The 16,152-nt window shown below is 47.4% G+C and overlaps 1 protein-coding gene across 5 annotated transcripts in view; it reads left to right on the plus strand.

The window, feature by feature from the left end:
- HACD2 (3-hydroxyacyl-CoA dehydratase 2) overlaps nucleotides 1-6,881 on the plus strand; it is a 99,990-nt gene extending 93,109 nt beyond the window's left edge. For all 5 annotated transcript variants that reach the window (XR_014824663.1, XM_013982376.3, XM_084990982.1 and 2 more), the window contains one exon: nucleotides 3,827-6,881. Coding sequence is in view for 3 of the 5 variants with exons in the window: in XM_013982376.3 (XP_013837830.2) it covers nucleotides 3,827-3,909 (83 nt within the window). In the remaining 2 variants the exon portion in view is untranslated. The remainder of the gene's footprint in view (nucleotides 1-3,826) is intronic.
- The last annotated feature ends 9,271 nt before the right edge of the window (nucleotides 6,882-16,152 follow it).

The raw sequence follows: 16,152 nt of genomic DNA on the forward strand, positions 1-16,152 counted from the left end.
GTTCCTTCTAAATCCCAGGCTCAAGATGGCAGCCCAGACCGTATCTCCTGCTACAAATCACTGCATCTACTGGCACTCACCCTGCCCTTGGCCTGATCCCCTCGCCCTGGATGTTTTCAGTAGTTTGTTAGTATTGAGACCAGTTTGTCCAGTTCATTCCAGCCAACTGCACATTTCCAACTTTCCAAAACTTTGTATTTATAAGAAGAAAATGCAGAGTTAGGAGAGGCTGCTGTTGACATGCAGTCTTCATTACCAAATTTGGTGTCCTTTCTACAACTTCAGTTTCTTTTAATCTTCTTGAATGGGAAGTTGATGATATGCATATCTCATGTAAAGCAGCACTCTTCGTTATGGTCCTGCTGTTGGATTGTTGCACATGTAGCCCGTATTGTGTGTGGCCCATGAGCCACAGCCCTGGAAGTGTTCCCTTACAGGGGTACTTTGGAGTCCCTTGTGAGCTACTCCTCTCCTGCTCTGCTGCAGTTGCAGTATGAGTATGAACAGATCTGCAGGACCCACTCCCTACCCTGGCACAAATTGGTGAAAATTGGCTCTAGGGGTGGGGGTTTAAAAAGGCTGAGAAATGAGAAACTTTTTATTTTTATTATTTATTTATTTATTTATTTATTTTTGTCTCTTGTCTTTTCAGGGTCGCACCCACAGCATGTGGAGGTTCCCAGGGTAGAGGTCTAATCAGAACTGTTGCTGCCGGCCTTCGCCATAGCCACAGCAACACCAGATCCGAACTGCATCTGTGACCTACACCACAGCTTACAGCAACACCAGATCCTTAACCCACTGAGTGAGGCCAGGGGTCAAACCCGCAACCTCATGGTTCCTCGTGGGATTCGTTTCCACTGCGCCAAGACGGGAACTCCAAGAAACGAGAAACATTGATGGAGAGCAAGAGTACCAAGAAGCAGGGCACTCTCCATTGTCAGTAACCATAGCCACACCTCGGATTTTTAGAGAAATAGAAGAAACTTGCCCCAGGCAGAGCATTTGCAGTTGCTCTCAGCCTTCTGGTCCTAAGAGAGGTCATCTCCTTACAGGAAGGTGGGCCCAGTGTCACCCATACCCCCCAACCCCACCCCGACACACCAAGACAGACACACACGCATGCGCAGTCACCATCTCCATCCTGCATGTCCTGAACTGTCAGAGCAGAGGGTAGAATTCCAGATAGCCTGATGTCAGATTGAGATTTTCAGTGTGGTTAAAAGCAGTAGTCATGCATCTGGAATTGATCCAACCACTATAGTTGGATTCAGTGGGAACGTGTGGATCATTGAGATGGAGACAGTGTCACCCAAGCTCTGGTCTCCAGGAAGTCACTGCGGGAGCAGTAGAGAATCTTCAGCCCAAGTATCCCATTCTCCTGGCCTCCCCACACATTCCTTTCTCTTGGACACTGAGAAACCTATGAAAGATGTCAAGAAATGCAAGGGCCATATCTGTTCTCCCGTTCTGTTGCCACAGGCCCTTGCCTAGAGCATGAAGATAAACTCAGCTGTCTGGCCTGCCACTAGGGCAAAACGAATGGCTTCTGGATTGCTGTCCTCCCTCAGACTCCACAGGGCTATAGCCGCCCTATATGGGTGGTGTGGTCACGAATGCAACCAGTGGAAGAGCCCTTAGTATACTTTCCCACAGTTTCCCTTCACTAAAGTATACCTATGGAACTGCGGCCGGCCCCACATTTTTAAATGATTACAATTAGCATTCCTTAGGGCTTAATTATATCGTTACTTCCAGTTTTTAGATTATAGAGCTTGTCACATTTTCTGGCTTTCATACCAAAATAGTTCTCTCACTGTTGAATTTTATGCACAAGCCGAGGCTTTGCTGTGAATAACTTCCTGCCTGCAAATAGCGAGTGGAGTGGATGGCAGCCTTGTTCAGCATCAGGGCCTCCTCTGCAGCTTATCCGATCTGTGTGCGCACACCCACTGATGTCTTGGAATACTTTGGGAGGATCATTTGACATTTGGCCAACTTGGAACCCATTGAAGAAGGAAGAAACTGTCAGAGCAGAGTTGGCAGTAGTGGAAATTACCTCCCCCCAAACACAGGTTACTGTCCAAAAAAAATAACGATTGGAGCTGTCGGGAAGGGAAGGAAGCATAGTGTACCCCCAAGACCTTCTCACTAGAGTCTTTGCATGGTTTTTGAACCCCTGGTTTATGGTGACATTGTGAAGGTCAAGTAGCTTGGTGGCCTCTCCCAGCAGGGACACTGTGGACATTTGGGATGGGACAACTCTTATTCCTGGGGGACTGTCGCACATTGCCAGTGTCATCCTTGGCCCCATGTCCTGAATGCCAGTGATCCCAGCCCCCATTTCCAAATGCTCCCCCGGGAAGGCAGGACTACCCTGTTCATTTGAGAACCAGTCCTTTTTAAAGAAGTCTATGAAATAACCAAAAACAGACTCTCCAGTGCCTAAGGGCTGGCTTTTCCTATGGACTTTTTCTCCATCCAGACCTGGCTTAGTTCAGGTTCCCTCCTCAGCCTTCCTAACCAAAGAACAGCCTTTCTTGGGAGGTACTTTTGGAAGATCCTCCCAGGTGACAGGACAGTGACAGAGAGGGCGAGCCTGGCCCCAGTCTGGCAGTGATCTGCTCTGAGACCCAGGCAAGTGCCTACTCTCTCTGAGGCTTGAGTTCCTCCTCTGTGAGCAGGAATAACAACCCCATCACTGGAATTCTTCCCCTAGTTGTTGGGAAATGAGAGAAGATAACATGAGTGTGTAAAGAGTGTTTTTGGCGGCCCCGGGGCATCTTGATTGGTAATGGTATTGACAGTAGTGAGTAGTATCTGTCATCCAGTTCACCTTCCCCTCGGCTAAAGCAGGAAGCAAGTCTCTGTTTTTTCTCTCTCCCCACACCCACCATGTCACCTTCCTTGGTGGCTGGATGATAAAGTAGTCAGAGTCAGAGGGAGGACCGTGTGCTTTGCATAGAACATGCGATTTTTATTTTATTTTTTTGCTTTCCTTTCTTTTTTTTATTTAAATTGAAGTATAGTTGATTTACAATGTTGTGTTAATTTATGCTGTACAGCAGAGTGATTCAGTTATACGTATATATAAAAAAATCTTTTTTTAATACTATTTTCCATTATGGTTTATCACAGGTCACTGAACATAGTTCTCTGTGCTATATAGTAGGACTTTATTGTTTATCCCCTCCATGTACAATAGCTTACCTCAGCTAACCCCAACTTCCTCCTCCTTGGCAACCACAAGTCTGTTCTCCTTGTCTGTGAGTCTGCTTTGCAGATAGATTCACTTGTGTTTCAGATTCTACATATAAGTAATATCATAGGGTACTTGTCTTTCTCTGTCCGACTTACTTCACTTAGTATGATACTCTCCACTTGTATCTGTGTTGCTGCAAATGGCATTATTTCATTCTTCTTTATAGCTGAGTAGTATTCCATTGTGTATATGTACCACATCTTCTTTATCCATTTGATGATCAAGTATGAGTAGTTTCTTTTTTGACTCTCATCCAGGGTTGGATGATAAGGTATAGTCACATTGGTCATAAGCACGGTTGATAAAAATAGTTTCAGTGGTGATAAAATGTTTGCTGTAAGTTGCGAACTTCACTGGTGAGAGAATAAAGAGGAAAATTTTCTTTTCATAAGCTTAACCGTGAAGGAAAAGACAGAGCTGAGGTAGTTGGGTGAAGAATCAGTGGAAGGATTTTTGTTTGGTTGTTTGTCATTTGCATTTTCAAGTTAGGAGAAACCTAAGCATCATTTGTAGAACATGTGATTTTAAAGCATCTCCTTAACCAGTTCTTTCTTTTCCTTCCAGTTTTCCCCCAGTTATACTTCCACATGATACACCAGAGAAGAAAGGTCCTTTCTCATACCGAAGAACACAAGAAATTTGAGTAGCTCTTGCTTCCTGCACCACCACCCCAGCAACAAACTTTCCAATGATAAAAAAAAAAAAAAAATGCTGCAGACTTTTTCAGTTCCCAATACGTTTCATAAAATATGAGTAAGAACTATTTTTAAAATACTAAAAAAATAAAACAAAAACCAAAATCCAGTGTCACATGGGCCTGGGATTTTATAAAACACGAAAAACAAAAGCTGTTACATAAAACATCCTGGCCGGTCCATTTCAGCATGCTCTTTCAACCAGAGGTTCCCAATATTTATGATGGCGCTGGAAAGGGATTTGGCATTTTATATCCTCCTGTTTCCTTCCTGTGTCTGATAAGTAAAGATCCGTAACACTAAATACTTGCGCGTTACAGTCTGAGTGATGAAGTTGTACCCACTGAATGCCCAGCTTGCAGCAGTTACGTTTCAGTCTGCAGTGTGTTTCGCATTCCCTCTCCAAGTGCTTGACCGCATGCTGGAAGCCATTTGTTCTCTGGAATGCCCTGAAGTTATGGCTGGGCCCTTCCCCCTCCTGTCTAGTGAATGAATTATACAATGTATATGTCCGTGAAACTCTGGGGTAGTGCCTGTAATCAGAAAACAACTAGAACCCCTTTCGTTTGTTTTCAGTTGAGTCATTACTGCCTGCCACTAGGAAATATGCTTGAGTTTACTAAGTATGTGTATATCGTAGAGAAAAGCTACCTTATCTGGGGCTCAGCCTCCATCACATTTTAGCAGAATGGCAGTCCTCAGAAAGGGAAAGCTCAGTCACTAGTTAATGACAAGACCTTTCACAGCACCATTCCCAGAACACCACCGAGTAAGGTGTTTGCCAAGAGCTGTTCTCACTTAGGGACCTGAAGCCAATCTAATTGCATGGGAGTAGAGACCTCGGTTGTTGAAAGCACATGGAAGGCATTACTTGAGAAGTGGAGCCTGGACGGACATTGGAGAATAGGCTTAGACACCCTTATTATTTTATTTTTACATTTTCATTCAACTCTTTTGTTTGACTCCATTTCCTAATTATGGCTCTATGTAATCCCCACCAAGTTGGAAGTCCAGAGGCAGTGAAATGTTCCAGTTGGGCAGTCATGAGCTAAAAGTAGTATCGTCCCCACATTTTGGAGCAGCCAAGAAACACTTTGGTCATATGGACATTGTCTAATTAACATCATGTTTTCATATGTTAATTGCTAAATGTGCATTTAAGACTCTTTAAGAAAGGGTTGGATGAAAATATAAAGCCCAAGTTCAGGCCTGCTTTAGATCTTAAACACACAATGTTCTTTGTGGAAACATCATCCCCCTTTTTTTTTTTTAATTGGTTTTTCTTTAAAAGTCTAGCTTACTACCTTACTGACTGGTTATCAATTAAAATATAATTGCTAATATTAGAAGAGTATCATATTGGAAAACTAATTTTTGAAATGTTTATTTTCATGGAAGCTTGAAAATTAAGAAAAAAATGAGAAGAAAATACGTAGCCTAAAATTTAATGCAGACAGATACGTAATAGATTATTTTTGAATTGAACATGAAAATTCTGCTTCTTAAAGTCAGCACTCTTAACTTGGGCATGTTAAGATTAGAGTATTCTTGTACTTGATAAACTAAATGTGAGGGAAAGATTATTTTTCGTGCTTTTTCTCTTTTTATTTTTCCAAAATGTATTTCCACTATAAAATAGAATCGATTTGGGTGATAGTAGCCTTATTACTTAATTTGGGTAAGATTTTTTTTCATTTGTTTGGGGAATAGTTATAGAAGATAAGATGAGAAATACAGGCTTGCCAGGATTGCTGGATTGGGGGTTTTATTCAGCCGTCTGTATTATAGTTTGTCCCTGTTTATGGAAAACAGTGTCACAAATAGTGGGATTGCATCACCTTGAACTTCGGCAACAAGAACTCAGTGAACAACTCCCCTCTTAAAAAGGGTCTCAACCGGTGTGCATTTTGGTCCATCAACGTTTAAAATGCTCATTGCAGATAAAGAAGGCATGCCGCCCTGTCCTCTAGTCATCTCTCTCGGTAACTGGTTTCTTTATCTCTTAACGTGGATTCATTTCTCTTTGGAAGTGGTGGCATTCTTTGATGAATTGAGAACATCCAACCCCACCAGGTGCCACAGCTTCTTATGAAGTATGAATGCAGAGGGTGGTGTCGGGTGGGTATTTTGTCAGATTGACTGTTTTCATTTCAGGGCACAGTCAAAGGCATCCTCGGCCCACCTCCCACCCCCACCTGATTGGGTGTTTCAGATCCCCCCCCTCCGGGGACCACCTTCTGACAGAATTCTTTGAGGTACTAGGTAGTGCTTTGTAGACACAAGCTGCTCATTTGCATCTTGGTGTGTTCTGTTTGCTAAGGTTGGGGTCATTCATTTAACACATACTGACGATTATGAAAGGCACCATGGAGAGTTAGTCATGGAATAAAAGCACATCCTCCCTGACGGAAACGTTCCTCTGGAGCCAGCTTCCGGCAGGAAGGGTTTAGAAGATGTAGCATTGAGGCATGTGAAGAGATTGTGCCCTCACTTCCACTTGTGTTTTTGGTTATTCACTTGTAATGAAAGGTTGGCAGTGATGTGGTACAACCTGCAAATTATTTTCAGTTCTGAGTTTCAGATAAAACATTTTAAGACAAAAATCAGTACATACTGCTCCTTTGAAATTTGGGTAAAAAATTATACAACCGTATATATAGTCATTTTTATATTTTTTCTATGTTGTGAAAACCAAAATTGTAATTTTATAAGTCTTTGATTCACTAAAATTATATAATTTAAATGTATTTTTTGTATATTTAGAAATAAGGAGTTCAAAGACTATGCTTAACTTTCTATGCATGCATTTGGAAGCTGTTTTTACCTGATAATGTTAACGTAGTAATAAGTTGTATTCATAAAATACTGATCTGTGTTGCATTTCAAAATAAACTGGTATGTGCTCTGCCTGGATTTGAAGTACATACTAGTGGGTCTAGTGATTTTTCGCATCAATTGTCCTCAAAGTGGTGGTGTAGGATTCTGGAAGAGTTTCCGTTCTGTTAGGGATGCCAGCTCTTTCTTTACAGTTTTAAAACCTAATTCTGCTACTCATAATGGTTCTATACTTACAGGAAAAATAGACAGATTTATATCAAGAGGTTTCCAAAAAGTCATTCTTCCTGCCAGTCCGTCTTCAAGCTTACCGAGCCGGTCCCCAGCATGGCTGCAGGACAAGACAGTGACCAGGAAAAATAGAAAACCAGTAAGAGATTGAGGGCCCTTATCTTACAATGTTTTAATCTAACTTTTCTAAGTCGAGAGGGGAAATACTGTTGCCCAGCAGTGTTCCTCTCACAGTAAAACAAGGACTTGGTCACGTGGTCAAGCACCTCCTCCCGAAAACGCTTCCAAACACAAAGACACTGATGTTCACAGTAAGACGTGGCCAGAAAGACCCTGAGCTGGTACTCGGCTCGGCCACTTCAGACATGCTGGTTCTCCACCCCAAATTCCTTCACCTCCAAGAAAGTGCGGATGTGTCCCTGTGCCGGTTATTTCTGTGGGTGACCTCTCTCAAGGCACCCCCAGCGGGAACATGCCCCCCTGCCTGAGTCTGCCAGGTCTTTCTCGAAGTTGACTGTCACCCTTGCCCAGGGGTGTGGTCTTTGTTCCAAAGAGGAGCTTTTTTTTTTTTTTTTCCCCTAAATGCTGCCTGGTCACATCCTAGACATTACCAGCACAATGGTTAGGATCACTTTCCTTCCCATATAGAGTCTTTCATTTATGAAAAGAAAGAAAACTATTTCAACTGAAACTGAGGAACAGATGGTAAAGTTAATAGTCCAGGCTACCCAGAAAATACAACCTTTACAATCTTAGGGTGGTAATGGGAAACCAGCCAGGGCTTTGTAATTTGTCATTGTCATATTTTGTGGCAATTATATGTACCAAGTTAACACAAGCCCTAGCCTGAGGAATTACCATTGGTATAATTAAGAGACCTACTGTTACACAGCATTCCGAAAATACTGCTGTGTTGTTCTGTTCCCTTTAACAAGAATGAAGACTGGCTTTGCAATTCCTCATGTTATTTTTTTTTTTAATCCCAGCCTTACAAATAGACTGGTTCATTGTCATACAGTTTAGTGGTGAAAAACCATTCTAAACAACTATTACCAAAAATAGCCATACCTATTAACATTCTCTGCCTGCAAGTGAGAACCAGAGTTAAAAAAGAGAGCTGCGCGGTATTTTGACCAATACTTTTATTTTAAACATGTGACTAATCTTTTCTTTTTTTTCAAATTTAAAAAGATATACCTAGTGTTATAAAGGTAAGGCTCATTACCAGAAATAATCTTTTTTCCAACAAAAAGGCAATTCACCCTAAAAGTCCTTTTTTTTGTCTTTCTAGGGCCGCACCTGCTATGTGGAAGTTCCAGAGCTAGGGGTTGATTCAAAGCTGCAGCTGCCACAGCCACCGTAATGCCAAATCCTTAATCCACTGAGCGAGGCTGGAGATCAAACCCGCATTCTCATGGATACAAGTCGTGTTCTTAACCCGATGAGCTGCTGGGGAACTCCTACACTAAAGGTCTTTGAATGAACAAAAATAAAATGTGTGAGAGGCTGTGTACTTAAGCATCTAGTGCCAATGTCATAAACCTGTTTACATTTGGGAATTGTTTTCTGGTCACTAATTCCAACATGGACTTAACTACCATGACAGCACTTCCACATCTGTCTCCGACCTTCGTGGATGCAATCCAGATGCTGCACTTCAGGTTAAAGCCCAAAGGCCATTTCTGCTTCCATGTTGTCATGGCCAGGCTGCTCCACTGGGGGGCAGCACTTCACAGGCCATCAGGGCCTTGGGAGTCCAAGGCCTTTTGAAACAGACAGCTTTGGCCCAAGGTCGCCCTCAGAAGGGGCAGAAAGGCACACTAGTGAAAATGAGTCACAGATTTGTCCTGACCCTATAAAACAAAGGCAGTCCAATCTTAAAGCATATTCTAGAGGGGTACAGTAAGTAACACTTTTCTCTAGAGCAAAAAACAGCTTGGATGTGTGCATCTGTTCCCTTCCTGCCGCGGAGACCTCCCCAGCTGGGACCCTGCAGGCAGCTTGGTTTCACAGTGTGGAGGGATTTTGGAGCTGTTCGTAAAGCAGGTGTTAGTGCTCCTGTTTAATGGAGAGCCTGCTTGTTAATCTTTGAAACGTTCAGGGAGGTCAGTTCCCACTCTTCTCTTGTCTCTGGATATTTTTGGAGAGTGGCCTGGGCCATGGGAAAATTTCAGGCCACCTTATAAGGCCGCGTCTGGCCCCGAGAATGCTTGTCTGCAGCTTGTCCAGTACACTCTGTGGGTGTGAGTTAACTTGACTCTTGGTCTGTGAGTTTTCTCACAGATTTAAAATACTTCTATTCATGCCGTGGATTATTCTCTAACAGGCTTAAAGTCATTCTCAAGAGAGAGCTGTTTAAATGACACCAGTTTTGGGCATGCCACATAGATAACCGAGGGCACATGTAATCCCTCCACAACCACACTAGGTGATTGTGCCGGGGGCGGATCGTCATAGTCGCCTGCAGGTGGTTTGTTTATTGAGCGGGTGTGTGTCATAGTGAAATCCACATGTTCAGAGGAGCATTGGAGCATGGGTGTGTTAGGGAGGAAGGTTCAGAGCTTCAAAGGGTTGAAAGGAAAAGTTTTCTCTCCTGCTGATCTTCTCAGATCTTTCTGCATGTGAATGCAGTTTGTGAATCCCCAGGAGAGGGGGTGCTAATGCAGGCTCTTCCAAAACTATTTTCAACCTTGATCCTTGAAACATTCTTCAGGGCTAAAGCTCCTTGAACACCATGAAAATGACGAATCTGGTGGTGGCAGCTTTCCCCATCAGAGAATGTTTACCCATCCCGAGGGGGGGAATAAAAGAAAGTAAGAGAAGAAATGGGCGGGGGCTTAGCCTTGGATCTGGGCATACTTTCCTTGTTTTTTATTTTTAATAAACCACCATCATCAAATAGGTAAATGAATTATGTTTTAGATGAAGGACCCGGGTGTCATCAACCCTCGATGGAGTCTACCATTCGCTACTTTCTGGTGCATCTGTAAGGGAGTCTACCACTGAATGTGAACTTGTCTGTCTGAAAAGACCCGGCTAGGACCGGCAGCCCCTGATGCTGCTTCACAGGCTTAAAACCCCAATCTGGATCCGTCCAAACTGCCACCCCCCCTTGCCCACACCCCAGTTCTAAGCACGGACTTAGGTGCTGGCTGTCAGAGCCTCTCGGGCTCACGTCCTTGAGGCTCCTGGTGTCAGGAAGCCCTGTTCAACACTTGACCTCATACCTGGCTTTCCCTGGGTGATGGCTGCTTTGTGCTGGTGTACCCTGTTATCTGACAAGGACTTCAAGTTCCTTTCCCACAGCAGCTCACCACGGAGATCCTTAGGAACCAGAGAAGACATCACTTGCCCTGCACAGAGGAGACTGAGGTCTCAAGAGGGCACGAGACTCAGGAGGCTGTCCAGTGAGACAGCTGGGACCAGTGCTGAGCCCCCTACCAGGGCAGCTCCAGGGCTGTGCCCTGCCACACCCATCCCTGGCTTTGCTGAAGCTCTCAGCTCTTTCCCTGTTTCCCCGACCTCTCCTGCCCACTATCCCTCAACCATCCCATCAGACCCTCCTGCCAGACTCCATGTTCTTCTCACTGTTGTCACAAACCTCTGCACCCACCACCCCCCCGCCCTCCCATTGTGCCCTCTTGGCAAAATCCCAAGCTGGGATCCATCCAGCTGCTACTCTTGCCTGTGTCTCACCCTTGGGGCTGCCCGCCTGGCACCCAGCCCATGATTCCCTTTACACTCCAACCTCTTTAAACTTCTGACTCACTCCAGCCTGGGATAACACCTCCCATTTCAGAGAAATCCACCGTCAGTTAGCAATTCCTTCATTTTCCTGTCACCAGATCCATAGACTTGCCTACACTAATCGCGCCCTCTTCTCTTCCCCCTGTTAGAATGGAAGGGGTGACCCTCTGTTTAAAGTCAGCCCCTTCTGTGTTTCCAGCCCCTACCTGGGAGGGACCTCACTCCAGCCATCCCAGCCTCTCTCTGCTTCCTCTTTGCCATCCCTTCCCATCTTGGCTTTGACCCCAGCACTCCACCCTCTCTCCTCCTGTTCTCTGGGGAAGGTACTGCCAGTGCTCCTCGGCTTCTCACCTCCCACTCTTCCCGTCTCAGCCTGGCTCTTCCTATCATGCCACCGACGTGACGTGGCTCTGTTCCAGGTCACTAGTGACCTCCTTGTTTTGAAAGCCAGTGTGTGCTTTGTGGTCCTTGTCTTCTGGTTAAAATCGGGGTACTCCCTGCTGAGTGTTAGAAATAATGATATGGTTTTGGAGTTGCCTGGGGGCAGGGGGCAGCAATAACCACTCCTGGCCCAGAGCTCTCATTTTTCCCCCCTGCCTCTCTCATGGAGGCGTATGTAAGAGAAACGATGGGGAACCAGCCAACAACACACGAAATGGGCAAGCGTGGCTCGAGCCCCAGGGGAGCGTTCTGGCGTTCTGGGAAGCTCCTCCTAGAACTCGCACGCTTCCTAAACTGGTAAGAGGTAGTAGCTCAGACGAGAGGAAATGGGGAGGCCTGCTCAGCTTACCTCCCACCCTATTCTTATCCACCCCAGCTCTTAGGTCCTACCACTGTGGTAGGGAAAAAGTCAGACCCCACACACCACCAGCTCCAGGGAAGAAAGACTCAAGATTGAGTGCTTGGCTCCAGACTGGCCTAGGCTGGGAAGGACAGAAAAGCAGCCAGAGAGAAAGAGAGCCGATCAGCTCTGCTTGCCACTTGATGTCTAGAAGAGGCAGCAGAGAGCCACACCCTGTACACCAGCCTCTTAATGCCCATTGATCCCACTCGCTCTCACGAGCAGATGGAACTCCATCAGAGTCTCAAAACAAGCAGGAAGATTGTCATTCCTCTTCCTTGGGAAGAAGCCAAGACCTGCTGGAGAGAACCAAGAGGGGGCCTTGGAACCCCTCCCAGGAAGCCAACATCATTCTTGCAATGATCTTTGCTCCGAACAGCCTGCCCTTCTGGTTTCCTTCTGCCTCCTCAGCCCCACGTGCTCGGTCTCCTCTGCCGACCCCCTGACTCAGAGCTTCTCACACTCGAGTGCATCAAGAAGCACCCAGGGTGCTTGACAAACATCAGATTCCTGACTCCCTCAGACCTGCTGAACCTGATTCACTGGCAGTAGAGCCCGGGGATGTGTTTTTCCACCAGCCCCCTGGGTGATTCTGGTGCAGGGGCTTGTGAAGAACATCGCCCCCGGGTTCCTGATCCCGAGGGTTCTATCCCAACTCCTCTTCTCGCTTCAAACCCAAGGCCCCTGACCACAAGCTCCCAGAGCAGATTTGGCTCTTGGACATGTTACTTTTCGACATTGAATCGGTTGTCATCAACACTTTAAAACCAAGAGATGCCCTGGAACCATCTAGAGGATGGCAGAAGATGAGGAACAGGAGTCCACATTCCACATATTGCCTGAGAACCAGGAAGGGATTGGGCTCAGGCCCTGGTGCCACCTGTCCCTGCCCAGCCAGGGCCCTCGGGCATCTGATGGAGGAGCTGGAGGGAGAAGCTGGGCTGCCAGGGCTTTGCGGTCCCCCTCTGTGCTGATGACTCCAGGCCTCTGACTTGAGACTGCATCCATCTCACGGCTCCTAGACACCTTCACCCGGGTATCCCATAAGCACTCTGAGCTCAGCCAGTCGGAAAGGAAGCTCAGCATCCCCTCCTCGTCCCCCACCACAAATCTCTCCCTCCTCCCCAAATTCTCAACCACCTCACTAGATGGCACCCCACTAAGGGCTGTTGTTCAAGCCAAGGACCCGAGAGTCCTCTTCCCTCTTCTGCTCCCTCACTGACCCTCACGTAGTTGTTGTTGTTGTTTGGGGGGTTTTTTTGGCCGCACCCAGAACATAGGGAAGTTCCTGGGCCAGGAATTGAATCCGAACTGCAAGTACAATCCAAGGCGCTGCAAAGACACTGCCAAATCTTTGACCCGTGGTGCCACTGCGGGAACTCTGACCTCACCTAGTTTTCAATCAATTGCTAAATCCTGTTGATTCTATCTCCTGAGGATCAATAGAAACTATCAGCTTCCCTCCCACATTGCCTCTGCTCTTATCCAAGCCGCCACCACCTCAGCCAGACCATCTCCTAACGGGCTCTCAGCATCCACGCTTGCTCTCCCCACAAATCCACTCTCTAGACAGCAGGCAAAATAGGCCTTTTTAAAATGCAAACATTATCGTGTCATTCTCTGTTTAAGCCTTCAGCAACTGTCTTTTGTTCTTGGTGTCAAGTCCAGACCCCTGAACAGTGACCTTCGGTGTCCCATCCCATGCCTGCTCTGTCTGTACCCCAAGTTCGAGAAGGCCTACCAGGCCCTCGGGGCCCTTGGCTCTCACCTCCTGGCCTTTGTCCAGCACCGTCCCGCTCTTGGGAGGCTCATCCCTCTCCACCTGGTGAATTCCTTCCATCCTTCAGGTCCGAGGACTGGCTCAGGTGCGCCCCTGAATGCCCCCCCCCACGCCAGTGCTAGGGGTACCAGAAAAAAAAACAGGAAACCCATTAAATTAGAATTTCAGGTGCAGTATATCTCATGAAATATTTTAATTTGTCAAGCCATGGTGACAGCGCCTGTGTTTCCCCTCCCTGGTCTCACTGCCACCTTTTCTCCCCTGTTTCCCCGCCAAGAATGCAAACTCCACCAGGGTGGGGACCCCTCTCAGCTTGTGTACCACCCTATTCTTGGTGCCTAGCTTTCCACTAGGGTTTGGGGGACTGACAGGAAACTTACAAACAAATGATGAAATGGGGTCTTTTCAGATACAATAAGCTCTTTAAAGAAACTTAGAGACACAATGTATTGGGAAGGGACTGGGCCTGCAGCTGCGGCTCCTGTGCTCAGACTTGACCTCTGAACAGTGGTAGATGCAGGATTTGATCCAGATCCCGCAGGTTCCAAAGCCCGCAATGGTTTTCATCTGCCCTGCTGCCTCCCTGCTCCCTGGAGCAGAGGGGCAGTGGGAGCGGGGGACAAGGGGTTCCTTTAGGGTGACTGCCATGGGGGTGCATAGCAGCCAGCTCCTTAGAGACTTTAGTCCTCCTGGTGCCCTTGGTCCTCTTGGACCCTTTTGGACCTGGCTGCCGGAGAAGCCCAGTGGATGCGGTGGGGGGTTGAGGTCCAAGGAGGGCCCTACCTCCCGGATTCCAGGCTGTGGCACCTCTATTCTGAGCATGAAATCTGAGCTTAAAACTGCCTCCCCACCCCTCAATCCCCCAACTCAGCCTTTTCCTCGTGTACTTCTTGCTTCTTTTTTTTTTTTTAGGGCCATGTCTGCGGCATACGGGATTTCCCAGGCTAGGGGTCGAATTGGAGCCACAGCTGCCAGCCTATGTCCCAGCCACAGCAACGCCAGATCCAAGCTACATCTGTGACCTACACCACAGCTCACAGCAACACCAGAGCCTTAACCCACTGGACGAGGCCAGGGATCGAACCCTCATCCTCATGGATACTACTCAGGTTCTTAACCCACTAACACAACAGGAACTCCTCCTCACTTCTCATTAACCAAGCTGCTGACAGCTGAGAGTCTGGTTATAGGAATTCTTGCAGGCCTGATGGTTGTTTATCTGAGCAGCTCAGGACCAGAGCCCCTCTGCAAGGCTGGGCTGGGCCAGGCTCACAGCACCTGTGGCACACAGAAGTGTGCCCGCATGCCATGGGCATCTCTGTCGCGTCTAAAGCCTACATTTCTGATAGTCTCTGCCTCTTCTCCCCAGCATTAGGACAACGAATCAAGCCCCAGCTCTCCCAGAAAGCTCCAGGCAATGATCATAGCCTGGCAGCAACTTGGGGCTGCTTCAGTTCATATCCAAAGTAAGAAGAAAATGAGCAGCCCCACCTGCCGCATGGAGAACTGTCACTGAACACCACCCACCTGGTACCTTCCTAAACCTCCAGCCCACATTGTGCATGAGGGAACCATGACATATCAGAACGGGAAGGGGCCTCAGACTAGCATCATCACCTCCAGGCTTCACTTGTCTGGAGTTTGAAACTGATGCCAAGGAGAGAAAGAGACACAGGTGATCAGTGGCGGAGCTGGACCACTCCTCATCCCAGAGTTCCCAGCCTGCAGCACGGCCCTCAGGCCACCTCTGGGTGTGCAGTGAAGGGATTTCGTGCTCCTCCAGGGACCTGAACTTCCTACCAAGGGAGGCAGAGCCTCAACTGCCCACATCGTGATTTCAGGCATAGACTTATAAGGAGATTGGAGAATCGGAGGAGAGTGACCCTCCCAGGCCCTGAAGAAGACGTCATGGGCATGGGAAACACCTGGAAGCTTGGAGGACACAACTAGCGGGGGTGTGTGCCAGGTGGCCCAGTGAGCCCTGAGGGTCACGGGAGGAGGCAAGTCCTGCCGTGGCATTCCAGCGGCCCCCTATGGCCAAGGAAGCCCAGTGGTTGTACAACTTAATCCAGGTCTATGAGGGTTTCCCAGAGTTACTACAGGTATTTACGCAACATGGAAGTTTGGGGGCTCCTTCTGGAAGTCCCAGCCCAGCCTCAGCCCCTCTGCCCCTGTCAGGGATGCACAGGCTGGGATGCAGCCTGCAAACGTGGGATCCAAAGGTTCGCCCAGCCTCCTGTCAGGAATCTCGATTCTGAGCAGGCAAGTCGGCTTGCCTGGTATATTTAGAAAAGTCAGGCTCCCTTACAAAGTGTGAACTGCACCCATCACATGGAAATGTGATTCACTTCTCAGCAACCAGGCTGAGCTGCTTCCCGCCGCCTCCGAGCAACCCTCCCTCTCTGCCCCACTCAGCCCTCCTGCACCCATAGCTGCTGAGGCTCTGGCAACGCTGTGGCAACGGAGAACAGGTAGAAGGCACCTCCGTGGTCAAAGGCAGAATGGCTCTTTTGCATCTTTTGGGCAATGCATGGTCTTACTTAGCCTGGTTCCCTTCTAGAAATCTGGGTGCTTCTTTCTCACAACCTCACAGCCCTCCATTCTCAGTCCCCCAGCCCACAAGTCTCCTCCTGTGGTCTGCAGAAGCCCTGCAGAAGCTCATGGTCTCATGGTGAGACCCCATGGAAACAAGTGCAGTAAAGCCCAGGTCGCATCCTGGCAATTTGTGAGCTGAACATGGCTGCTTATTCTTTTCTTTTTC

Source organism: Sus scrofa, chromosome 13 (genome assembly GCF_054392235.1).
Source record: "Sus scrofa isolate SSC_HxYL_T2T_F1_AM1 chromosome 13, Sscrofa_HxYL_maternal_Yorkshire_Landrace_v2.0, whole genome shotgun sequence".
NCBI lineage: Eukaryota > Metazoa > Chordata > Mammalia > Artiodactyla > Suidae > Sus > Sus scrofa.